Consider the following 27,991-nt stretch of genomic DNA (forward strand, 5'->3'; position numbering starts at 1 on the left):
AGCGAAACCCACTCTACCCATGATTTTACAGTTGGCGTAACAACAAACGCGCCAACGCGTAAAAAATGTTTAAAGTCTTACAACCGTATCTATTAACTTTTAATTAATAAACTGTGGTTTTATTCTTTTTGGTGCGCTATTAAGTTCACAGGATTAGTATATACCACGCGCCTCCATTGACACACAATGATAAATATGTGCAATCTCCGTGAAAGCAGAACAGGATGTTTCAGTGACAACAATAAACTTCCATTTATTACTAGGAACATCCAAATCAGTTAACTAATCTCGGAAACCTACAATCTACAAAATATATCCAAATTTTTACTTGTAGAAGCCCTATTTTAAGTAGATTTATTGATAAAAAATCTGAGAATTCAAAACGGTATTTGTTTGAGCCTGATGTGATTGACTGTGATGATTCCTTGTTAGTAAGTGTTGAAAAACCAAAACAATAGCATCCATATATGTACAGTAGGTTTTCAAGTTTTCTAATTCTCGAAAGAATTGTCAATCCGAAAGCTGTGAGTAGATTACAAAAAATACTAGCCTTTTTTCTAGTTCCACAATTCACGACTCTCAATGGTTAAGCACAGTTGTAGGGCTCGTTTCAAGACCAAACTTCATAAAACAGCCAATTAACACTGGACGTCGTTGTTTTTCCTTGCTGCGTGCTGCTAATAAAGTGTCGAAATAAACGTTTCTCATTTTCCGCTGATTTATCGGACCCTCCTCGCTAGTACATTGTGTGCCATTATTCCGAACGCCTGCCTATCATTTCGGGACGTGCAGGAATGTCGGAGTGGGTGGCAGGTGCAAATTGTTCAGGATTACCCTCCAGTTGGTTGGGGATACGCGCATACACACGTACAGATACACACATACCTGCCCATACTTGCTCTCGGTCTGTTCGCTGGATGGGCGCGATGTTTTCTATTATTTTTAATTAAGTCTCTAATTGGAGTTTCAAGTTCATCATCATTTCCTGTTAGTCTTTCCGTTCGTATCGTTAATTAGCACACTAAAATACACAGCTTCAACGCCTTTCCCTTCTAAACGTGGTGGTAGTTATGAATGAATGTGAGCTTAGAGGAAACATGAAATTGTGTAGGACGTACGCAAACAGAAAGCCAACACAATGAATGAAAACAATGCGGGATGATGGTTCGGGTGGTAAACACAAAATGGGAATTTAGCCTTCCGTGTGGGTGGTGAAAAGAGTTTTATAACAAGAATGTGGCTCGTGCTGTCCGTCTCAAAACACCGCTTAGTGCCATTGAGCATGCGGTTAGCATCAGCAGGAAGGACGAGGTTAGCTGAGGGCCCGAGTTTCGAGGTCGCTTGTCTGGTTGTTTGTTGTACAGGAACTGGTTCCACAGACTAGGTTCGGTCGTGGTCGCTGTGTTTTGGGGTCTTGGATAGTAAGGATTTTGGGGAGAGGCTCCAAAGGCAATGGGAACTTGTGCACCGGGTGGAGGTTGATTCAAGGGAGGATACATCGGTTGGAAAACGGCAGGGCTACCAACGCCCGGTTGAGGGTAATTGCTGAAGAACGGAGATTTGGTGGTTTGAACACTGCCGAAGATGTAGTTTGGATCGATCGGAATGTTGGGATAGACGCCGTCTTTCGCTTTAGTGTTTTCCGGTGCCGGATTGAGACTTAGGACACCTGCAATTACGATGAATAACGACCGACAGTTAGACTTGCGTGCAGACAAAACATGCTACTTGAACAACAATGTGGTGTTGCGGTGTTTGGTTCTAACAATGCAGACTGATATATGGACCTGCGTACTGGTACGAAATGATGATATCCTTAGAATGTAAATAAAAGAAAATTCTACACCGGTAAATGGATAATTCCATGGTTGTTTCAGGAACAACAAAATGCTTTAGCACACAAAAAGGAAAACATAAGGCACTGTGTCCGTAGCTGTGTGGATGTTTGTGGGTGTGTTGTTATAAATAATTACCACTAGGACCTGCGGCTAAGCCTGCTTCGGTTTTCTTCTTGCACGTTGGATAGCGTCCACATTCGTTGTTTTCGCGCTGTCCGAGGGAACAGGAATCGTAGGCCATCACGCACACCTGGCTCGAGAGACATCCGATGTCCGTACATTGCCGTCCGTATTCTGGAAAGAAAAACAACACCAGCGTTGCAGTTATTGACAGTATGTAAATAGGGTTTGAAAACAATTTAGTCGACTTTGGTTTGCGGGAATTGAAATCGTTTAGCATTTTTCAGCGTTTTCTACCATACGAGTATCGTAGAGTAGAGTAGCGTAGAGTAGAGTTGCGTAGAGTAGAATAAAGTAAAACTTAAAATTGTAATCCGATATGGAGGTCATCGAGTACAGAACAAAAACGCAAATGAACATTTGTTATGCTTCCTTTCTGCGCGATATCGCAAACATTATTCAAACAATAGCTTTGTGGGTGGTTTTATTCTCTAATAATATCGATTCTTGATTCACTTGTTTTTGTACCAATCGAGGTTGTATTCTTTTTCAGAAGCCAGCGAAAAGCGCTGTGTTATTTTGCAGAACATATTGCCCCATACTATTACTAAATTTGCAGTTTCCTGACCTTGCCGATTTCCATTAGAGTGATTTGCATTCGTTTATTGAGCTACAAGCTTAACCGCCCGGAAACAGTCTAAATTGAATTTCCACCCAATCGAATTGTATTTGCCACCAGCAGCAGCCGCTTAGAGCGGGCATCAGCCGGACGTCATGTGACGAAATAAATATCCATAATTCACGAACATCAACAAACGTTAGCGCAGCAGAAGGGCTCGGACATGACATGGCAATCACCACTGTCAACCTCAATTCGAACGTGATCGAGTTTTTAGTGGAAACCGGTTCGGTCGACCTACAGACCGACCGGCTAACAATTGCATTGAAATCGATTAGCCTCGCGCAATCCGCACTCCGATGCACACAAGCCACATTGCCACAATTGCACCGGAGCCAAAGCACACAAAGCCCCAAAAACCCACAGGATTTGTCGGTAGAAGCCCTACCAGCAAAACGTCATTTTTTGCCACCAGAAGCGTATAATTTGGTTTGCACTTCTCTTTTTTGGAGTCGAAACACAATCTCTCGTTGCTCCGTGCCTTTCGTCAGTATCCTTTCAGCCAAATTGGCTGTCGGGGTCCAGAAGGCACAAGCATGTCCCAGCCTCCTTTGGACGTACTTTTTATTAGGAACAGTTTGACGATTAGTTACTCGGAACACGTACCGGTTATAATTTGAATTCAAACAGAAAATTTCTTCGCATGGCGCAATGTTTATAAGCTCCGGTTCTGCCAAACGAGAGAATCTGCAAAATTGTATGCTTTATGTACGGAACTTGAAATGGTGAGGTGGTACGTAGGGAAGAATAGAACTACATTCCGCAGGATGGCAGCGAGAAGCTGAGTCTTTTTTATCCGTATCAGGACCGCAATAGAAAACGACTGTGTGTTGGTTTTTCAGTTGGTTTAAAACATGACGATTACGAACAACCGGCAGTTTTGTGTCGTGCTACCGAGCAGCCAGACCGGCAAGCAAAGCCGGTTGATGATTGGCACGAAAACGTGCCGCTTTTGATTCGGATGGGATCAGGCCGGGTTTAGTTAGTGAAAAGCATGTTCGAAATGTCCTACCAGTGTGGCGTGTTTTGATGGTCTCGCAATATGATACTCTAGATGGTTGCGTAATAAAAATGTAGGAAATTGCTAGTTGTTAAGTGTACATTGCATCGTTCGGGTTTGTTGAAGCAACATTACTTTTTCGATAAGGTTTTTTACATCAAAAAGTTAAATAACTTGTAAACATTAACACGTAGTAATATTTAATAATTATGTTTTTGATTTTCGTGCAAAAATAATTTGTTGGGCGAGCACCAGGTAAGAAATCCTCGTCGTAAGTTATTTTCGTTTGCATGTCCAAAGCTCTATGCAAATATTTTTCAAACCAATCTATGTAAGTGGTGGCTACGGTATAAGCATAATGCGGTCAGAATCAGATCTCCTCAATAGATCCGTGGCCCGAAATGACGTCTGACATTAATAAATTCAACCTGTAGTTCCCGTCCACCATCCACCAAACCAGTCCGCGGGCCGCAAGGACCATATTCAAGAGCCGCATGCAGCTCTCGGGCCACAGTTTGGCCATCACTGATCTATGTTATAAAATTCAAATAAAGCACTTACTAGGTGTGCAAGCATAAAACTGGAATTGTTTAGAAGAAAACACACGTTACTTGCAATAAAATGAAAACCCCTTGTTTATTAAAAGTACTAGCTGGCCTGGCAAACTTCGTATTGCCACAAATTGAACTAAATGACGTAAATTATAAATCTCGGATGTACTCAAAGTATAACCTTAGTTTTGTACTTTGTTTTATAAGTTTAGTTTTTTTTTTGGAATGGTTGATCAACCACCGAATTTCCACTTCCACAGAACGTCTGTTTCTAACAACTGTGCTAAGCCATTAGGTAGTTAGAACTGGCCATCTTTCCGGAATCTTGAAACCAATTACCGAAAGCCCGTTGGAAACGTGTGGAAAATGCTTATTTTTCAATTGCTCAATAAGCACTCAACAGCTGTGGTGCCAGTTTAATTTTTATAAAAAAAAACTCAAGAAGAAGAAAGAACACGAAGAAAGAAAACTGCCACACTTAACCGTCTAATGATAAGCAATATATATTTAAAAAAAAAATTGAGAACAGAATCATTGCACCACCAATTATATTTTAATTACCGCTGAAACCTATGATAGTTCCGTTGAATGCCCTTAAACACTTTCTATTTGCCTTTGTACATTCGCCCATTATCAGTTTACAATTTTGCATGCCGGTGTTTATGCCAATTGTTTTGGTTTTGGCAATTGTTACGCAAATAATTTTATGACATTTTCGAGCACATTTGGTCTATCATAATCAAAGCTTTGTGTTGATTTGTACGGTAATTTTTAAGACTAAAGTCAATATTTTATTATGTATCCGAAGTCAATATCAGATCCTCAATTTTATTTGATTCACAAATCGATTGGTAACAATTAAATAGTCGAGGGCAGTGCAATTCAGCCGCATGTCAATAACCTATTCTCAAACAACTAATTTGGTTAGTTTGATATTATTTCGATCCGAAAGATTTTATTATTCCTAAAAATGAAATCAATCCGATTATGTTATTTCATTTCCGGCAGGGCTGCTCGAACATATGCAAATGCAAATAAATGGACGTCTCGCTTTAATCCCTTCTTTGGTTTTTCTATTCCTTTGGCGTCAAAATATGCGCCTAAGCAATTTAATTATAACAGAAGCATAATTTTATGAACTATTTGCACTTTAAAGGAGTCGAATTAGAACTGAAATGAACCTCACTTGACGCGGCTCCATAACCTGCTTATCGACACGAACGATAACGGCCAACGACTTGGGAGGAGCAGAACGCCGGCTGTCACTAGTAGCACACGTTTTCGTAGGGAATTATCAGGCGGACTTCAGGGGGCTCGCGCAACTACGGACCAAATTTTTACCACCGACAGATCATGCAGAAATACCGGAGTACAACGGTCCCACGTATAACATTTTTTTGATTTCAAAGCTGCATACGATACAGTCGATTGAGACCAGCTATGGCAGATAAGTCAGAACTCAGCTCAAAGCAATTTTTTTGAAAACTGCCAACTTTCTTCGTCGAATATGCGTATTCAATGCATGTTTCCAATTGTTTTAAGCACTAAATTGTCATAATTATTTAGACATGAAACTATCTGACCGTCAAGGCAGGGTTGCCACATGCACAGATTATTCTGTGTTTAACAGATATTTGAAAGAAATCGCCTGTACAGAATCTGTATAAACAGAATACAGAATTTTGCCACACAGGTTAAACAGATTTTTAAGATTTACAATGAGAGCGAAAGAGACGAGAAAAAACAAAATGACTATCGCCGTCTCTTTCACTCTCATTGTTTTGCATTGAACAGATTTTTGCACAGATATTTTTCCTTGCTGTACAGATGGCCAGATTTTTTCAACAAAAAACGCAGAATTATATGTGGCATCCCTAGCTCAGTCACCGGTTTATATATTTTTTCTATACCCGCCAGGACGTTCATATTCACGATGAAGATTTTGATCTACTTTAGTGTGGGCAATACACGTTGATGATGCTGTAATTAAAGAAACGGCAGTTCATATTCAATAGACATATTCTCTCGTTTATCACTTTCCAATCTATCACGCGATCCTGATTTTTGCTCAACCATACAGTGCCCGTTCCCAGTTCGTTGGTAGTGTCACCGCTCTGGTAAAACTGGGGCTTTCCACAGTGGATCTTCCAAACCTTCTCTCCTTTGAGTCAGATTTCTATGAAAGCCTAAATTACTGCCTTGAAGAATCTCCCAAGTCTTACTCGTTTAACAGGCTGCAAACGACTGACTCGGCTCAGTAATTTAGGTGATACCGATGATTGCCGACATGATTAGGCACCTATTCTTCTGAGTCTATTATCATTGTCGCAACGGTAGCATAATGTATCGTTGCCGAGATGGCGTATTGTGCGAGGCATGTTCTGATGCTGGGGAAAGCAATTTCCAGCAGAGCTACGATATCGAGTTTGCGTAGTTCAAGCTACCTACAGTTGCAAATTCCGAGTTTCCATTCGTCGTCCTGGCTTCGGCGCCTAGGTAGATGTCATATATTCCGATCCGTACTTGTTTGAATGTTCGCAGTAAGATTAGTTTAGGTAGACAAACGAAGCTTTGGGCTTAAACGTTTTTCTAAGACTTGGCCCTTTTTTATCGACAGACTTCGCAGCTGGTTGTTAGAGTACAGGACAATTACGGGGCTGATGCAACGATCCTACTGACTCTATCTAGCAAGTACTATAGCGTTTAGGTAGGTTTTCTTACTAGGGCCACGCTACCGTGTCTCGTGATGGGGCTGCCATCTTGGATGTAGTGCCGAGACAACACATTTCTTATTTCAACCGCCCGCTGCCGTGAACCGTTACTAATCTGGTGAACAATCGCGCACTTGATTAGAAATCGTCAAGTTGTCGAGAGCCGCCCCTAACATGGGAGCAGGTGCTCAAAGCTGAAAAGGCTATTTCTCGTTGCTACACTCAGTGTTCGCATGAGAGCCTCCTTCTCTGTGTAGCCGATCTCCACAAAGGTTGCTCGTATTCTGGTTGATACCACGAGGAGGTAGGGATAGAAGTTGCTGGATAAGAAGTTAAGGATCACTATGGAGGCTATATTATACCTGCAGGTATGCGAAGCACCGATGTAACGCATTATCCAGCTGTTCGCCAACCACGTTCGTTTGCATCCTAAATCAAATGCCTTGTTTCCTTCTTGGTTTTCACGCTTAAGAGCACATCCTCGGTCGATTTGGTGCTGCTTGTAGAACACGTTGACTAAGTTCTTTACATACCAGTACCTTAGACCTGTACCACGCATACACTTGGTTCCTCTACTTACTCGTCTTTACCAAAGAAACGGTGTTAGTGTTGGTCGTTTTATGGCATTCACACGTGGTGCAATATCTTACGGATATCGCCACATTCTGCCACACGAAATTCTCGAAATTAAGTAAGATAGAATTCAAGGAGACTCCATAGACGGTGGCGGCCACGTTCCACACGAGCCTGGTTTTACGGTTTATTCGAGTTGACGCTTGGAGTAATCGGAAGATATTCAGCACGAGCTCCTCGACTAACTTGGCATCTCTTTTCATTTGGTTATCCAAATACTTCCGCAGCCATAGCGGCATCACTCCGAACACATCCGATAGTCAGACATTGTCGTATTTTCAAAGGACCTGCATATTGACTGTATGACGAATAAGAGTTTGCAGTAGCATTCTTGCTCGCTGACCTAGTTTTGCAGTTTCCAGACTATACATTGAGAATTTTGACGATTTTATACAAGTTACTGCCAAGCTCTCCGTTACATTCATAGTACTGTACGCTGTGATAGCTTAGATATCGCTCCAGTCTTTCATCGTCCGTACAGTCACGTTGTTCGTGGTGGGTGTCATGGCAGACTACAGGTTGAACTTCACCAGCAATGTCGATTATGTTTGTGGTAAGGCGTCAACGGCGGTTACTGCGCTATCCATTATACTAAATGGATATGGACCTAAAAGACGTCTGAGGGCCGGCGTAGCCATATCGTTGCTGAGGTATGGGGCACCGGCCTCGACCTCAGCATTGGGCAGTATGCGCAATCAGGCATGTCTGAACAAGCTGTACAGACTGATGGCGCTGCGGGTAGTGTGTGATAATGATGTTAAAAACTCAAAATCTCAAAATTCATCAAAAATCAAAATCAACTGTGAATCATGTCAGCTTGATCCTATGCAGAAAAAACTCACGCGTGAGTTTTTGTGTTTTCATAGCAAAAAGCACAAAACTCACACATATTTCTTCCCGCTTGATCACATTCTGCTTTGCTTCAACTGCTACCCGGAGCTATACACATATACATACAAATTCGTTGTTGAACAGCATAGACATTCTCTCGTGCGATACGTAACTGTGAGTGAGCGTGAGAATGAATCTATACCTATAAAGAAGGATTTCTGTCTGTCTGTCTGTCTGTCTGTCTGTCTGTCTGTCTGTCTGTCTGTCTGTCCGTATGTTCCTTATAGAATCGAAAACTACTGAACCAATCGGCATGAAAATATGCATGTAGAGGTTTTTTGGGGCCAGGAAAGGTTTTAGTGATGGTTAGAAACCCCTCCCCCCACTAAGAGGGGGGGCTCCCATACAAATGAAACACAAATTTCTGCATAACTCGACAACTAATCAAGCAAATAGAACAAAATTTGGCATGTGGGTGTTTTCGGTGACAAGAATTTATTCTATGGTAAATTGAGACCCCTCCCCTCTTTATAAGAGGAATTATAACTCCTCTCCTCTTTAAAAGGGGGGGGGGGGCTTCCATACAAATTTCCTCATAACTCGAGAACTAATCAAGCAAATGGAACCAAATTTGGCATGTGGAGGTTTTCGAGGGCAAGAATATTTTCTATAGTAAATTAGGACCCCTACCCACGTTAAGAGGGGGGGCTCCTGTACCAAAGAAACACAATTTTCCTCATAACTCGAGAAGTAATTAAGCAAATGGAACCAAATTTGGCATGTGGGTGTTTTTGGAGACAAAAATTTTTTCTATGATGAATTGGGACCCCTCCCCGTTTTAGGAGGGGGGATCCTATACACATGAAATACAAATTTCCTCATAACTGAAGAACTAATCAAGCAAATGGAACCAAATTTGGCATGTGAAAGTTTTCGAGGGCAAGAATATTTTCTATGGTAAATAAGGACCCCTCCCAACTTTAAGAGGGGGGCTCATATACAAACGAAATACAAATTTCCTCATAACTCGAGAACTAATCAAGCAAATGGAACAAAATTGGGCACGTGGGTGTTTTTGGAGACAAAATTTTTTTCTATGATGAACTGGGACCCCTCCTCACTTTAGGAGGGGGGGCTCCTATACAAATGAAATACAAATTTCCTCATAACTCGAGAACTAATCAAGCAAATGGAACAAAATTTGGCACGTGGGGTTTTTGAACACAAAATTTTTTTCTATGACGAATTGGGACCCCTCCCCACTTTAGGAAGGGGGGCTCCTATACAGATGAAATGCAAATTTCCTCATAACTCGAGAACTAATCAAGCAAATGGAACCAAATTTGGCATATGAAAGTTTTCGAGGGCAAGAATATTTTCTATGGTAAATAAGGACCCCTCCCAACTTTAAAAGGGGGGGCTCATATACAAACGAAATACAAATTTCCACATAACTCGAGAACTAATCAAGCAAATGGAACAAAATTGGGCACGTGGGTGTTTTTGGAGACAAAATTTTTTTCTATGATGAACTGGGACCCCTCCTCACTTTAGGAGGGGGGGCTCCTATACAAATGAAATACAAATTTCCTCATAACTCGAGAACTAATCAAGCAAATGGAACAAAATTTGGCACGTGGGGTTTTTGAACACAAAATTTTTTTCTATGACGAATTGGGACCCCTCCCCACTTTAGGAAGGGGGGCTCCTATACAAATGAAATACAAATTTCCTCATAACTCGAGAACTAATTAAGCAAATGGAACCAAATTTGACACGTGGGTGTTTTTGGAGACAAACATTTTTTCTATGATGAATTGGGACCCCTACCCACTTTAGGAAGGGGGGCTCCTATACAAATGAAATGCAAATTTCCTCATAACTCGAGAATTAATCAAGCAAATGGAACCAAATTTGGCATGTGAAAGTTTTCTAGGGCATGAATATTTTCTATGGTGAATTAGAACCCCTCCCCACTTTAAGAGGGGGGGGCTCCTATACCAATGAAATTCAAATTTCCTCATAACTCGAGAACTAATCAAGCAAATAGAACCAAATTTGGCATGTGGAGGTTTCTGGAGGCAAAAATATTTTCTATGGTGAATTAGGACCCCTCCCAACTTTAAGAGGGGGTGCTTCTACACAAATGAAATACAAATTTCCTCATAATTCGAGAGCTAATCAAGCAAATGGAACCATATTTGGCATGTGGGTGTTTTTGGAGGCAACCATTTTTTCTATGATGAATTAGGACCCCTTACCTTTTTAAGAGGGGGGGCTCTCATACAAACGAAATACAAATTTCCTCATAGCTCTAGAACTAATCAAGCAAATGGAACCAAATTTATCATGTGGGTGTTTATAGGCAAGAATATTTTCTATGGTATATTTTCTTTGGATTTCCCCACTTTAAGAGGGGGGGGCTCCTATGCAAATGAAAAACAAATTTCCTCATAACTCGAGAACTAATCAAGCAAATGGAACCGAATTTGACATGTAAGTGGTTTTGGACGCAAGATTTTTTTCTATGGTGAATTGAGACCCCCCTCTTCTTTAGAAAGCGAGTTATGGCCCATCTCCCCTTTAAGAGGGAGGGCTTCCATACAAATGAATTGCAAATTTCCTCTTATCTCGAGAACTAATCAATCAAATGGAACCAAATTTGGCATGTGGGAGATTTTGGAGTCTTCAATTTATTTTACGATAGTTAGAGACCTCTCACCCCTGTGGTAGGGGGATATGGACTCTCATGCAAATGAAACAGAAACTCAAAAACTAATCGAACTCGAGAAATTCGAGACTCTTCCATACAACATTAGTCAATACAAGACCACAAAAACTATCTATAGCGCCGCCCACTGGGGGGCTTGCAAAACTCGAGATTGTGACAAAGATCATCCGAGATTCATGATTTATGTACAACACAGGTTAATTTGTGGCAATACGAAGTTTGTCGGGTCAGCTAGTCTATACCTATAAAGAAGGATTTCTGTCTGTCTGTCTGTCTGTCTGTCTGTCTGTCTGTCTGTCTGTCCGTATGTTCCTTATAGAATCGAAAACTAAAGAACCAATCGGCATGAAAATATGCATGTAGAGGGTTTTTGGGGCCAGGAAAGGTTTTAGTGATGGTTAGAAACCCCTCCCCCCACTAAGAGGGGGGGCTCCCATACAAATGAAACACAAATTTCTGCATAACTCGACAACTAATCAAGCAAATAGAACAAAATTTGGCATGTGGGTGTTTTCGGTGACAAAAATTTATTCTATGGTAAATTGAGACCCCTCCCCTCATTATTAGGGGAATTATAACTCCTCTCCTCTTTAAAAGGGGGGGCTTCCATACAAATTTCCTCATAACTCGAGAACTAATCAAGCAAATGGAACCAAATTTGGCATGTGAAGGTTTTCGAGGGCAAGAATATTTTCTATAGTAAATTAGGACCCGTCCCTACTTTAAGAGGGGGGGCTCCTGTACCAAAGAAACACAATTTTCCTCATAACTCGAGAAGTAATTAAGCAAATGGAACCAAATTTGGCATGTGGGTGTTTTCGGAGACAAAAATTTTTTCTATGATGAATTGGGACCCCTCCCCGTTTTAGGAGGGGGGGATCCTATACACATGAAATACAAATTTCCTCATAACTGAAGAACTAATCAAGCAAATGGAACAAAATTTGGCACGTGAAAGTTTTCGAGGGCAAGAATATTTTCTATGGTGAATATGGACCCCTCCCCACTTTAAAAGGGGGGGCTCCTATACAAACGAAATACGAATTTCCTCATAACTCGAGAACTAATCAAGCAAATGGAACAAAATTTGGCACGTGGGTGTTTTTGGAGGCAGAATTTTTTTCTATGGTGAATTGGGACCCCTCCCCACTTTAGGAAGGGGGGCTCCTGTACAAATGAAATGCAAATTTCCTCATAACTCGAGAATTAATCAAGCAAATGGAACCAAATTTGGCATGTGAAAGTTTTCTAGGGCATGAATATTTTATATGGTGAATTAGAACCCCTCCCCACTTTAAGAGGGGGGGCTCCTATACAAACGAAATACAAATTTCCTCATAACTCAAGAACTAATCAAGCAAATGGAACCAAATTTGACACGTGGGTGGTTTTGGAGACAAAAATTTTTTTTATGATGAACTGGGACCCCTCCTCACTTTAGGAGGAAGGGGGGCTCCTAAACAAATGAAATACAAATTTCCTCATAACTCGAGAGCTAATCAAGCAAATGAAACCAAATTTGGCATGTGAAAGTTTTCGAGGGGAAGAATATTTTCTATAGTGAATTAGATCCCCTCCCAACTTTAAGAGGGGGGGCTCCTATACAAACGAAATACAAATTTCCTCATAACTCGAGAACTAATCAAGCAAATGGAACCAAATTTGGCACGTGGGTGTTTTTGGAAACAAAAATTTTGTCTATGGTGAATTGGGTCCCCTACCCACTTTAGAAGGGGGGGCTCCTATACAAATGAAATTCAAATTTCCTTATAACTCGAGAACTAATCAAGCAAATAGAACCAAATTTGGCATGTGGAGGTTTCTGGAGGCAAAAATATTTTCTATGGTGAATTAGGACCCCTCCCAACTTTAAGAGGGGGTGCTTCTACACAAATAAAATACAAATTTCCTCATAATTCGAGAACTAATCAAGCAAATGGAACCATATTTGGCATGTGGGTGTTTTTGGAGGCAACCATTTTTTCTATGATGAATTAGAACCCCTTACCTTCTTAAGAGGGGGGCTCACATACAAACGAAATACAAATTTCCTCATAACTCTAGAACTAATCAAGCAAATGGAACCAAATTTATCATGTGGGTGTTTTTGTAGGCAAGAATATTTTCTATGGTATATTTTCTATGGATTTCCCCACTTTAAGAGAGGGGGGGGCTCCTATACAAATGAAAAACAAATTTCCTCATAACTCGAGAACTGATCAAGCAAATGGAACCAAATTTGACATGTAAGTGGGTTTGGACGCAAGATTTTTTTCTATGGTGAATTGAGACCCCTCTCTTCTTTAGAAAGCGAGTTATGGCTTATCTCCCCTTTAAGAGGGTGGGCTTCCATGCAAATGAAATGCAAATTTCCTCTTATCTCGAGAACTAATCAATCAAATGGAACCAAATTTGGCATGTGGGAGTTTTAGATGGCAGAAATTTTTTCTATGGTGAATTACGACCCCTTCCCCTTTTAAGAGGGGAGCTCCCATACAAATGAAATTCAAATTTCCTAATAACTTGAGAACTAATCAAGAAAATGGAACCAAATTTGGCATGTGGGAGATTTTGGAGTCTTGAATTTATTTTACGATAGTTAGAGACCTCTCACCCCTGTGGTAGGGGGATATGGACTCTCATACAAATAAAACAGAAATTTTTGCGAAACTCAAAAACTAATCAAACTCGAGAAATTCGAGACTCTTCCATAAAACATTAGTCAATACAAGACCACAAAAACTATCTATAGTAACACTAGATCATTCAGGACGAGACGGTCGCGAGTGTTGCCGGTGACCCGCCGTCGGAAGCACCGCCCACTGGGGGGCTTGCAAAACTCGAGATTGTGACAAAGATCATCCGAGATTCATGATTTATGTACAACACAGGTTAATTTGTGGCAATACGAAGTTTGTCGGGTCAGCTAGTCTCTAAATAAATCGTAAAGTTAAACTAAAACACACATTTAAACTACATGTTTATCTAATTTTTATTAGGCTTTTTACTTTCTAGTTATAAAATTTCGATTCTCGCGAAGGAAAAATATAAATGCGGTGCTCTTTCGCTCTCTGGCTCGTTGTATGAAATGCCAGCAGTGGAAGAATTAAGCAAAATGCTCGCAGCTGAATTTGGTTCACATCGCATAGCAACAGAGACATCGCGTATAATAGCGAGAGAAATTCATATATGAGTTCGGCGCTTCTGATCAAAGTTGACATTTCATGGTGCTTGAAATCTCATTGAGTTTTGTGCTGCTATGAATTTTTCAACACTGGTGGATATCGTACCATATCGCTAAACGCGATTGGTGTTGTTGCAGGTATGCCTCCTATTTGCATACTCATTAGTGAGTACGTGGAAGGTCATAGACAAAGAAATTCCAGAGGCAATTGGGATAGAGTTAGACTAGACTCTATAATGGCAGAGGGAATGGGACAATGCCGAGCACTATAGATGGCCCCTTGGTTGATTCAAATTTCCTCATTTCAGATCGGCAGAAGATATGGCGAGGTATACTTTTACTGTTACTCTTTATTATTTATTATTTATTGCAAAGAATGCGCATAACAGCGCGCGGAGAGCGCTGTCGACCGGGAGGTGACGGGCGTGATGACTGAGTGGCCAGGGTTAGAACGGCTGCAACGACAGGGCTTGACATAGCCTAGCTAGTGTCAGATAAAGGGCCTAGGGAACGGGTGCGGCGGTTAGTGCATGACAGGGTGGGTGTAGGTGGAACTCACACAAATTACGGATGGTGGAGTGTTTAGACACGTCCTCCCTCCCGTAAAACAATCTTTACAGATGCTAATTGTGATTCTTGAGGTAATTTAGTATATACAAATAAATTTAAACTTACTTGCTTTAAGGTTAACCAAAACTTATTTGATGATACTGAGACAAACAACGCAAAACAAACAACTTAAAACTTTGATGACAGCAAGGAAAATTTAAAACTTTTCTTTCAACTCAACGAAAAACAAACCTACAGCTAACAAGTGCTTTCTCGCAATTGTTACGAAACTGGCGAAACTTTTCCAGCAAACTGTCGTTTGTTCTTCACTGTAATCCTGAATTACAGATAAGGATTCCGATCAATCCTCTGGCTCTGTACTGAGTTCTACATACGGTTGTTACATACACGCTCTATACTCACGTTCGTACACCGCACAGCTAGCAAAATGCTGGCAAAAAAGGCCGACTAAAGTTGTTAATTTTTGCGGTCACCAAGGCAAACAAAAGGGGCTACGGTTGCTATTTATGCGCTGCAACGTTTTTTCGAAGCTCTCTGCTACGGTTCCAGTTGGTAGTACGACGAAGGACAATAGGGCCCTGATTTGCATTACAGAGTACTGGGCTTCGGTACGTTGCACACGTGGTCGGTGAGTTAACATACTGACCGAGATAAGACCGACAGCTAGAATACATGTAGGTGATGACGTTGCAGGATAGCGATGATGGCTTTAAGGCCAACCGGATTACGATGGTAAAAAATTTGGTCCCGATCGGGCCACAGAAAAAAAAAAATACCGTCATCACGTAATTCGTTCGGATAACAATCAGGTCACGTTCACTGCAAGAGTGATGGAAAATAGATTTAGGGAAACAGCTGCAGAGGGTCAATTGTTGCCTTCTTTCGCTCCATCGCTTACTGCGGTGGAAAGTCCCATCAGTCGACGGCGCGGTACAAATAGCGTATTGATTAATGGGGCCTCTTTATTTCCTTTTTGAGTGGAAATTTATTTTGGCTCAGGCAGTGGAAAATTTCCTCAATTTTTCATTTTTCGTGTTCTTGGCTTGGGAAGCTTGTCTTTCAAAAACACCTGCATACCGAGCTGATGCTTAACTGTCAGAGTCAAACGGCACCAATCAAACCAAGAACGAATAATAATTCAGTTATTGCCAAACCGAACGAATTTTAAGAATTTGCCCCAATATTGTAAATGTAACCGGCAGTATGCCTGAAACCAGAAACATATAACAGGTTGATCAATGTAGTTAGCCTTATCTGGCCTCTATCTACTACCTGCTCGTAAGTTCCCTCAGAACGGTCCGGATGTCCAACTAAATGGCTCAAGGGCATGTCTATCTTCAATCTGCCAAACCTTGTTAAATCCACCATATCATCGCATAGGATAAGCCGTACTATACCAATATCCTTTTTCTCCCATACATCGGTGCTAGTCTGATGCTTGGGTTCCGGCAAAAGGATTTAAGCAGGGCAAAATTGCTGCATATATTCAAATTACATTCAAAGATTTCCAATTTAGATAAGACCGTACAAGCCAACTGAATTCAGCAGCACCGCAAGCAGTACAATTATAAAATATTAGGAGAATGGCCGTTCGTTAAGGGGGCCCTCCGTCGGGTGGGTTTTATGTAGATAACGTGAGAACACTAACGTGTGGGTGGCGTCCCTAATAGTTTCGACAATAACTTTTTCACGCTTTCCCACTCGTACAAGCTAACTTACAGAGGCACGGCACTAAATCAGAATGTGCTGCAGACGTGATTCGTATGTTTGAGGAGATGTGAGCGGAGCTGAAGGCTGCCCTGAAAGGTCTTAGGGCATTTAGCTGACGAGGAAGCATTTTTTTTAAATGGTATTTTTGGGAAACCTCGCTGTCATGTCGGCTGCGGATCGGTGAAGGTTTATCCTTCCCATTTTGTGAGACACAGTAGCTGCGCAGGATGGCACGCTAAATGTGCCCTAATGTCTATTATATTTTGTCACGCAACGTCGAGCGACCTGCGGCCCCCGACGCTGGCTGGTGTGTTGAATGGACAAAGGAGTGGGTTCAGACGGAAGAAAAAGAAGACTGTGGCATACGAAAAATCAGACATGGAACATGGGCTTGGCGAGTATCCTCAATCATTATGCCATAGTAGTAGAGGCTGCTCGGTGGTGCATAACTCTGAATGGGGTGATCAGTCAGCAGACAGAAGCAGGTCACCCCGTGTTCAACCGCTGCACTGACGGGTCCCAAACGGCGGGCCTACCGTACAGTCTGATTGCTGCACCGGGTGTATATGATAGGGAGCCACACAGTGATGTACCGCGATTCGTGATAGATATAGTGGGAAAATTCTCGTTTATGGATCTGATTGTTGTTTTCCTTAGTGTGTAGGGATGTTGAAAATGAGTGGAAAGAAATATTTCGAAGCATCTTATTAACATTTTCTATGGTTTACTTATGTATTGAAAATATATTCAATAGGTGGGTTTAGTTTTGAAACTCAATAAAATAAAGTCCCGCAATGGTCAGACAAAAATTTCATTCATTAGCATTGAAGTCGTAATTATACTCAACAGCTTCAAATATTTTATTCAGACTAGCGTTTTAAATATCAGATGGAGATAGTATACAATTCCGAATACTAAACATCAAAAGTATTTTTCATCCCAAGTAACCAAGTGCAGGCAATGACGCAGCGGCAGCGGTTGAATAAGATGGTTAAGACGATTTTCCCGACGAATTGCGACGTAGCGGTGGTAATGGACGACGAGACATATCTCACCCTGGATGGCAACGACTGGCAAGGCACTTCGTATTTTACATTTTGCAAGTGAGCTCCGAGGTGTTCATATCACACACCAAGTTCCCCACCCTACTAGCACAATTGTTATAAACTAGTTGTGGTAACCGATTAATGACTAATTTCAGTCATAAATATGTTGCAGCAACCAGAAATGACAAAAGTGTGCTATTTGGGCAAGAAGGGGATGGATGCCAAAGTCGCTCTTCTTTCGCTCCGGACTGGTCGTGAACGGGGAAATTTATCGTACAAAGTGCCTGCCGGAAGTTGCGTCGTTCATCAAGAAATACCATAAGGGCGAAGACGCGGTGTTCTGGTCGGATCTGGTGTCGGCCCACTACTCGAAGCGATCACTGGAGGAGATGGAGCGGCTGAACATCAAAGTTGGCGAACCCGTCCAGTGTCCCCCAGCTACGTCACGTCGAGAATTTTTGGGCAAACCTGAAGCGTAAGATCTACTCCAACAATTTGGTCGCGAAAACTGAGGAAGAATTGATAAATAAAACGAAGAAAAAACTCAAAAACATGCCCAGACGCATGTATTCGTCCGCCATGGCGAATGTTCCGGCTAAGGTGAAATTAGTCGTCATTGATTCTGCCAATTTCAAAGGCATTTTTTTGTTTGAAACAAAAATTCTGTTCATGAAAATATATTCGCTGTGTTCAGATTGGCAAGAAGAAAGCAGTGAATACAGTTTTTGACACAGAACCCCGCTTTTGGGCCCAAAAACTGTTTCCGAAATTGGGCTCTCCGACGAAAAATTAATGACTGCTAATTTCCCGTTAACTGTCGGAATGCCGCTCGCAAAGACGTAGAATTTTTTTGCAAATAAGCTAATATTACTTTCCATGGGAAATTTATCAAACTCCAGCTAATTGAGTTTTTTTTATCACTATCCGAAAAAGTCAATTTTTTTAATGCATACGTCATTTCATAAGACTGCGATGGAACACGAGTCACACACTGGAAGCTGTGTTGCTTCCTCAGAATCTTTCTCGGACTACATGTTCTACAGATGCCACAGGAATTCATCGACTTTAATGGCAATAAAAACATTTTAGGTGCCGATTAGTTTCGGTAACCAACCTCTAAAACAAGTAGCCGTTTACATTAAACTACCGAACCAATGATAGTTGTAATTTAAAGTTCTCGTCTGCAACTGCAACTGAAATACTCCTATAGTGGTCGGATGTGAAATGTTTTGAAAATGTTTGATAATGTGTTTCAAAAATCGCTAAAGCAAAGTATACAGTTTCAAGCGAAGTGAAAATTGAAGCAAGTGAAAAAGCGTATCTTTTCGCTCGCGGAAAATACAGACTGTGGATCTCTTCATAATTTCATGAGCTTTCGGTTTACAGTTCATGCGAAGTGAATTGAAGGGTTTACAGCTCGAGCGAAGTGAAAATAAATTTAAAGCCAGTGCGGTATTTATAAGTGGGGCAATGGTGCTGCAGTAGTTGAGTGTAGCGCAAAACATTATCAATACGTTTTGGAAAATCAGTAATAACGGTTAGGCGTGACGTCCAATTCTACAAAAAATCCGCATTGCTCGTTGCGGTATGTTTTAGGAGTCATGAAGTTTTTGTTGCCAATATTAATAAATTTTCCATACCTCTACACACTCATTGGCTTGAAACGTCAAGTTTTCGCTAGTTGCAGCCTTTTTCGCGAGCGTAGGCGCGCGCGAAAGAAAAGTACCCAAGTGAAAAGATGTCATCCACAATCTTTAATTTCGGCAGATCACGTTTGTTCACAGTTCCGAGTGAAGTGAAATGCAGCTTTTGCGCTAGTGAAAAAGTTGAACGTTTTGTATGGGATTTTCACTTCGCTCGGAACTCTATACTACCGCCATCCGGGGTGAGATTGTGCCACGGGGGTGAGATTGTGCCAAAAACCAAAAATGTTTATTTGTGAAAATTTATTATATCTATAGCGACTGGTGACCTAAATTCAAAATGATGATGAACATAACATATTTATTCATAACTTAGAATGGAACACAGATAATATTAGCAAATTATTTAGCCTATACAGGGTTTCAAAGTTCGCGATCAAAAATACTCGGAAATAACGCTTGTAAAAAATGTCCCGTATAAACCAACCCAAACAAGAAATCGCATCAACCTGCTATTCTGAAGGTATATAAACTAATCATTTACAATGTATTGAAAGGTTATTATGCGTTGGATAAGTTTTGATTACGAAAATAATATTTTTCGGAACTTTGTACTTTTCGAGCTTCACGGGGGTGAGATTGTGCCAAGCCATTATCGATCCAATTTGTGGATTTCACATATACAACAAAAATACGTCAGTATACACAAGTACACTAACATTCTTTACTATTATGCACAATATTTTGATAGATTAGATTGCATCATCCATTTTGGAGCACACAGCATCATACCTGTGATAAATAATTTAAACTAATTTTTACTTTTTCTCTGGAAATTTCAGATGCTTTGAATAAACACTCTAGTATAAGACGAATATATTATACCATGTCTAAACTGCCAGTTTTAAGGAGGGGGAGGGGGTGTACATGTTCTGCGGCCGCGCGTTCTCGAACGAAGTAATGATTACTTTTATTAAATGATCAAATAGGTGTGCCCCCTTAGGATACACCACTTCATATATCTCCCCCTTGTTAACCCTAGAAACGCTACTGGCTATATAAAGGCTGTCCATTGACTCATTTATAGTTATTTCAAACCTCCCCGGGCTATTTTCGTTCATACTTTTTGTATGATGCGTTGTTTTTGGCCGTCCCCCTGCCCCTAATAGTCCACTTAGTTCATGGACGGCCCCATATGAACTACTTTATTCTGATATTTATGTGTGTTGTTTATAAACATGCTAATATTCACTGTTTAGGTTTTTAGCTTAACTTTATGTTTTTGGCACAATGTCACCCCCTAGAAGCGGTGAGATTGTGCCAAAGTTCATGCACTTCTAGTAAAATTAGATTTTATTGTAACTAAACCATCTCTACGGTAGTTGTTAATTGAACTATTTAGTATATATTGACAGGTTTGAAATCAACTTAGTTCCTAAATTGTGTGTATACTGAGCTAAAGAACAAAAACATATGCTTTTTTGGCACAATCTCACCCCGGATGGCGGTAGGCTTAAGTCATTGAAATTTGCTACGACCGTGTGCAGCGGTCATTTCCGTAAGCACCATACTATCGACTGGCAGTATCATAGCAAGCGTTGTAGTAGAACTAACGATCGGAAGCTGCATTTGAAGGTATTGAGAACGGCTAAAGAAAACGCAGTGCGGTCGGATTATGATCTCGCCAAGAAATCCAAATCTAGTCAAAGCTTTGAAGGATTTGTCTGCGAGAAGGACTTCGATCTTTTCAAGCCAGTAATCAACCAACCACGACACTGAAACAAAATCTAGTGACTAAAAGACGTAACTGAAAGTTGTAGAATGAGGTTCTTATGAAATATTAATGATCCATCGTCATGGAGAACGCAAGGTATATGAAAATGAATTAAGGGCTGCTTTCCGGACAGAAGTTCTATCAAGCCACTGGTCGACGTGATGTCCTAAAATTTGGGTAAGTAACCAAAATTCCAAAACGTTCAAACAAGAGTGTCTAAAAAAGGGGTGGCTGACAAGAGAGGGGTAGCGTTTCTCTTGCATTTAGATCTATTGCAGTTGTGCATGTGACTATGATACAAGAAGGAGAGGGTTATAGAAGGAGGTTTCACCGAAGAGGGATGCATGAAAAAAGCTTTGTTTCGCTTCCGTTACGGGGATTTGCAAACAGATACAAAATTGGCTACGTGGCACAAGAGGGAACTGGGAAGGAGGCAACAAGGGGGGGGGGGCGGTCTTCGAGGAACTTTAGAATGAATATATATTCGATCATAACTCGAGAACGCCTGGACGGTGCTTCATTCAACTCGTGTTTTTTGAGATACAAGAATCAGCGCAAGTGAGATAACAAAAGGGGTAGGCGGTCTCTTACAAGGGGAGAGGAAGGTTCAAACAGGAGTATGATGGCGAATAAATCCTAGTACGGTGAATGCCTTCGCGGTGATAATCCTAATATGCTCTGACTGTTGAATCTGACTTTCGAGTCGCCTAAGGCGCAATTTGTAACCTCAATGGTGTAGAGTATTAATGGTGTAGAACATTATAACTTCGAGTGAAGGTAGTAGTGTAACATTTTGTTGTAGTTGATGTGCATGCCGTTATTATCACACCAAATTAATACATCGTTTAAAACCTCTTACAGTGTCATGGAAATTCGAAAAACTTTTAAATCATTTGCGAACGAAAGTACAGGTAATGACATAAATGCACCCAGATCGTTTACGAAAATATTGAAAAGCAATGGTCCGTGTACGCTTCCTTGGGGTATGCCATAAGGGAAAAGAAACGTTCGAGCGCGAGCGGCATTCACTGAAAAGTATGCCGTGTGGTCCGCTGGATATGAACTAAGCTATTCTGTAATCCAATCCGGAAGGTCCATGTGCTTCAATTTGGTGATAATCAGAATGCGTGGTACAATAACGTAAGCTTTTGCAAAGTCGATGTACACCGAGTCCACTCGTCGTTTTACTTCGACTTTTCTGGATTAAGTAGAAACGTAGAACATCAGATTAGTGGCTGGATTGTTGTAAATTGTCAGATTGTTGTGCGGTTCCTCTTGAAACCGTGCCTCAGAGTCAAGTTTCAGAGAGTCTCAGAAATGACGTAACTGCAACAAAGTAGTGAAACACCACGGAACCACGGTTGTTAGAACCACAGCTACGATTACCCGATTTGTGAATTAAAACGACATAGGCCGATTTTCAAGCAGACGGGAAAGACCTTTCACACAGTAAACGATTGAAAATCGGTTCCGCCAGCCTATCAGCACAGTTTTTTTAGAAGCACTGGAGGAATGTCGTCTTTACCAGGCCCTTTTTCAATGTCCACGTTAGCTACTATGCTATTTGTTTTATTATCACTTTACGCTATCTTGACTATATGTAATTCAAAATGAAATAAAAAGTTTTCTTTATCATTTAAGGATTTATTGCAAACTCCCGCCTAACATAGTTCTACGAAAACTACGCGGTCGTATTTGGAAACCCCCCTAAGTACCCAATGGTATAAATCACTCGTATCATCTCGTATCATGTGGTGTTTCCAGACTGTTCTCTAAAATTGATTCAATGAACAGTAAAACACCAACAGGCAAACTGAGTCCGAAAATTCCTAGCAATTTTAAGAAATCAAATTAAGTTTTTGGTTCGGCGGTTCAACGGTTACGCCATGCCAGTGAATCATGATACCTAAGGGAATAGTTGGGATCGAGTATGGTTATAATTGGCTCCCATAATTATAACCTTCTACAACCCGCGGATCGCTTAGCTTGAGGAAACGAACTGTGAATCTAGTAAGAGTTGCTTCAATGGCTCTCCCCTATCCCTTATCTAATTTTTTACTCTTTTCCCTCTCACATCTTGTCCTAATCTAGGGGCACTATAAAACAGCTTTGATTTCATTACTTTTTTCTACCATTTACTCCGTCTACTGAAAAGGTTAGCTATAGAGAAATATGTCTTTTAATGACTATTATAACTTGCAGTATATACCTAATCCCAAAAACCATATTGTTACAAGTTTTGATTATAGCATCTTCTACGGCTACACTGAACAAAATTTGTTGGTATACATATAACAGAATATTAAGGGTTCATTCTGCCCTCGGACACCACTTGTTTAAAATTAAACTTCGTGATAGAGCAATGACTTTTTATTAGTAGCTAGAATACGTAAATGGGTGTTTTCTTGGAGAACTGTTTTTGTTTTGATGGAGATGCTCAGCTGCTCTTGTGATGTCTCACATCTCAAATATTGTCGATAAATTATTTTCAAATAGTTAGGCAAAAAAGTTACAACTGCACAATACGTAGAAATGAATGCAACCATACCAAGCATACCAAGCCAGGTGTCTTGATTTTTTTCTCAATTGAAATTTACACTCGACCATAATCCAAGTTCATGATCATCCCTTCTGGAAAGCAGTTATCTCACTAATCGCTTAAGGCGCCGCACCGGCATTCACAAGTTTCTCCGTACCAACACATACATACATACATAGAGATACTACCAAGGAAGGATGAACGTTCGGCTTCGTCACTGTGCTCTGCTGCTTGCTAGTTGTGCATGTTGTGTTGTAGGTGGTCACGAAAGGATTCCCTCTCAGTGTAGGTACGGCAACTCGAAGAAATACACGAACAAAGGAAACAAAAGAAGGTCAACTATTCCTATGGTAAATAAAATAGCTGATATAATGAGGAAATGCTGTACAAGGAAAATGTGTTTGCTGCTGTTCTTCCTCACTATGCGACTACGAGTTTTGTGCGGACATCAACCAATGCTTCGAAGTCGATGCGGTAACTGCTTTTGAGGTACTTCGTGTCGAGATTTTCCATGTGTGTTCCCTTCCCCAGAGGGCATTTTTAGATTGCAGTAATTTTCTGAGAAGGCAAAGAAGAGAAGAAAGAAAATCAATGGGAGTACCGACCAACTTTAGACCCCATAAAACGCCACGTTACACGATGGTGAAAATTATCTTTGTAAAATGTTTCCCCATTGGACCGTTCTTGGTGCCTACACGGTTCAGAAAATTGTGAGCGCCACAGTAAACCATCATCGCGAAGCGGAACAACCAGACTGCTGCAGATGGTATAATATTAAGCTGGTTTTATCCGTCCGTGAGCGGATGATCCTAGCAGACGGACGATTTGTGCCGCGACGCAAACGAGCTTCTGCATAAAGTCGGTGATGTGTGTCCATAAAGAACACAAACTTTGTAGTAAATTGCGTTTGACTTTGAAGAAAATAAAAAAATGATTACTCCGCTAATTAAATTTTGAACGTTTAACTCTAAATAACTCAATTTTATTGAACCGTCCGTCCATTCAGTCTCCTAACCCGCTTTATAAGCTCTGTTAAGCAGAAGTAATTTCCTAATCAACAGTCACCATAATTTTCCGATTGATACCCACAATTATGTTCTCGTCGATGGACGCGTCTTTTCCGTGCAATATAGCAATATAATAAAAAGCAGCAAATTCCAATTAGATTTCGCATGACTGCTTACCTCTTGGGTTGCACGAATCGAAAGGGGGGTTGGGGACCGAGCGACGGTTCGTTCAGTCAATGGTTTCCCGCCATTCACTCCGTTTCCTTTCTTCTTGGAACTTCTTGGAAACGATTGTCATATTCAGTAGCATGAAACTTTCAGTAATGAAATGCTATCGCGATTTGGGCTATAAGCCATAAAATAGTGCTACAGCAATGATTGCTTTATTTCAATTTCGCTTCTCCGTCTAACGATTCAGGCATCCGGGATGGAATCGGAAACGTGGCGATACCGTGCGGAGGTGGACCGGTTCATAGGAATCCACATAACGGATGGCGAACGGGAATCTTATCGGTTGTACCGCAAATCCAAGCCAAGATTTAATTGACGCTTTGCTAGCGACGAATCGAACCGAAATACTTTAGGGATGTCTGTGTTTCATATACACTTACTAATGCTAAAGTTTTCAGAATAAGTCAGTTAACAGTAAGGTTAAGAATTTGCTAATCTTCCTAGAAAATAATGAATAACACCCACACAGCATTGGTTTCAATTACTAGAGTTTGCTGCAGATTCCTCGAATAAGTGACAATACTAGTTGTCACCTCGGAATGGTTATGCCAATGGACCGGCAAAGCTTCCTAAGGGGTCGACATTCGCATCGTTCTCAATTGTAACCAGAAGCATTATAATAGTGTAGCAACGGAAATAATGCCAACAGTGCCACCGCACCGCAGTCGACGCACATATACCAGAGTACGTGTTTACGCAAGATAGGCGGGACACGACGAGGCGACTGCAGGACGTTTTCAGTCGGATTAAAGTTTGACCGAGCTTTGGTGAATAGCGGCGCAACGGGCGGGACGCTATCCTAAAGGGTGTTGGAGAAATTCGAATCTTTCGAGCTATGCGGCGAGCTATAAATCGATATGCTAATGTGAACCAATAATAATAAGACAGCTAATCATATTCTTTAGTCTGAGCCAGCCAGCGAGTGCTTTATCATTTTATAAACGAACTGGGAGGGGGTAGTGTTCTTCCGAGATTTCGTGTTGGACGGGTTGTGGCAGCAGAATGGGACATTTTGCAGGTCCCGAAAACGACTCGACTATGCACAGTGAACAAGCTGAAGCAGAAGTTTGCAATGCTGTTGCGGCATAAACTGCAGAATCACACGTTGCTAGTTCAGTTGTGGCATGTGTTGAATCATTATAGAGCGATAAAGTCAGTTAAGCTACGGGTTGCCTGTTAACGCAGAAAGAGGGGAGCACATAGTTCCTAAACGAACGAACAGAGTTGAAAACTTTACCCGTAAGCACTATTTTTTATGCATCTACATCGAGCCACATGTTATATGTTCGTATGATGAGCGTAAAAGGCTTTTAAGATGCTGATGCTCGTTAGTTCACGCGAAAGCGACTGCATCAATATCTACGGCAAGACAGGAAACAGGAAGCTTTCTTTATGATGCCAGACGGAAGTCAGATAGAATTGAGTCTAATGAATGTTATTCCAATTTATCGTGTCATTTGGCATTCGTTCGTCGAGCGGGTGCGGTGATTGCTGAAAGGACCTTCTATCAACATTTTTCTCTTTTGATAAAGTTGAGCTGCATTCATTCACGTACGGGAAGCCTGGCAGTGCAGTTGTTGAAGGCATACATATTTTCACCATGCTTTCTTCTATCTAAACCGCATAAAGGGTGGAACAGTCAAAAATTGGTCAACCATGATTTAATACACACTGTTTATGTTATTATAAAAATGGTCGTATTTGGTCTCTTTTTGAAGTTCAATGACTACAAAATACAGGAAATTATTTACAATTTTCTACCTTCCCCATTTTGTACCGCTGCTGCTGAATTCACCCTATTTGAAGGATGCAGAACGTCAATTTGCTTTGAACTGTTTCTCTTCTCCAACTGGTTTGTGAGTTTTCCTGAGGTTCCGCTCAACGATTGCCCAATATTTTTCAATTGAGCGCTGCTCCGGCGATTTTGGAAGTTTTTTGCCCTTAGGTGTGACTTGCACGTTGTACTATTTCTGCGTCATTTTCTCGTATTGACATAACGCGAGGTCTTGCCATAACAATATATCTATGGTAAAGAAAGCAATATTTCTGTTTAGTCTTTGCCAGAAATATCCGTTTCATTGTGGGTAAAATCAAAATACCATGCGTCACCATTGCAGTTTTGTAACGTTATTTCTTTAAGAATTGTATATAAAACACGAAAGATTACCCTTTTTCGAACTTTTTACGTGTCAGGCATGTAATTTTTTTTTCAATTTTCAAAAAAAGTTTACGTACTGTAAACCCACCTAATTCTGCGCACCGGTCGTAAATTCATTGAAAATCATAGCATTCTCGAATTAATGGCTACATTTACACACATTTTCCTAAATGTGTTAATTAAGATAAAAATTTGCAGGCATTTAAATGTTTTTACTGAAATATGTGGTGCGCAGAATTAGGTGTGTTTACGGTATTTAAAAATATAGTTTTTTTTTCGGAATATTTACAATGTTTTCGCGATTTTCTGAAAAGCTTATTAATATACCTTTGATTTGTTATCAAAATTAATATATCGGCGTAGTAGTTCAAAGATTATGGGTCATTTCACGTGAAGTGTCCGAGACCCGTGTAATCGACCTTCACGGATTTGAACTAAATTTTGTCAGATTGTTTGTTTTCGGTCAGAAAGTAAAAATCCAAAATGTGGTGCCGATCGGACATTCCCTCGATTAATTGGAGCACCTCCATTTTTAGGGAAAATAATCATTTTTGTCAAAACCTCTTAATTTCTTTTGCTTATATCTCCGGAAATATTAGGTTGAGAAAGACACTATTTTCACATTTTCAAAGGAAATTCCCCAAGAAATTCAAAAAAGACATTATTTTTGAGTACCAGTGCTGCAACATATTTTTAAATTCCATTTGAAAACTAAATTTACATTTTGTTTTCAATGAAGACAATTTTGTCTCAAAAATTCCAATTTCATAGTGTTTTGTAGATTTTTTTACATAAGAAGCACTCATCGGCCCGAGGTATTCTTTGCCGATCCCGAGACACAGCGTTTTAAACCAAGCAATCCCCCATTTTTAATGTAAAATTAAGAGCAAAATAACTTTCTCTTGAATTACTGTTTCTCTACGCAATGTAAAAATTCCTTGGCATATCGGAAAAGCATTTATACAGTATATAACAAAGTTTTTCTTAACTGTGTTGCCTACATTTCAGTTTTCCGCATGATTAGTTACATTACAT

At 40.6% G+C, this 27,991-nt stretch overlaps 1 protein-coding gene across 3 annotated transcripts in view; it reads right to left on the reverse strand.

Moving 5' to 3' along the window:
• The window catches only part of LOC128733427 (translation initiation factor IF-2-like), a 145,626-nt gene that overhangs the window by 8,191 nt on the left and 109,444 nt on the right, over positions 1–27,991 (reverse strand). For 2 of the 3 annotated variants that reach the window (XM_053827001.1, XM_053827000.1), the window contains one exon: positions 1,974–2,132. In XM_053827001.1, coding sequence (XP_053682976.1) covers positions 1,974–2,132 — 159 coding nt within the window. The remainder of the gene's footprint in view (positions 1–1,973; positions 2,133–27,991) is intronic. The other variant, XM_053827002.1, reaches the window with a different exon arrangement.

The sequence above is a fragment of the Sabethes cyaneus genome, chromosome 2, assembly GCF_943734655.1.
Source record: "Sabethes cyaneus chromosome 2, idSabCyanKW18_F2, whole genome shotgun sequence".
NCBI lineage: Eukaryota > Metazoa > Arthropoda > Insecta > Diptera > Culicidae > Sabethes > Sabethes cyaneus.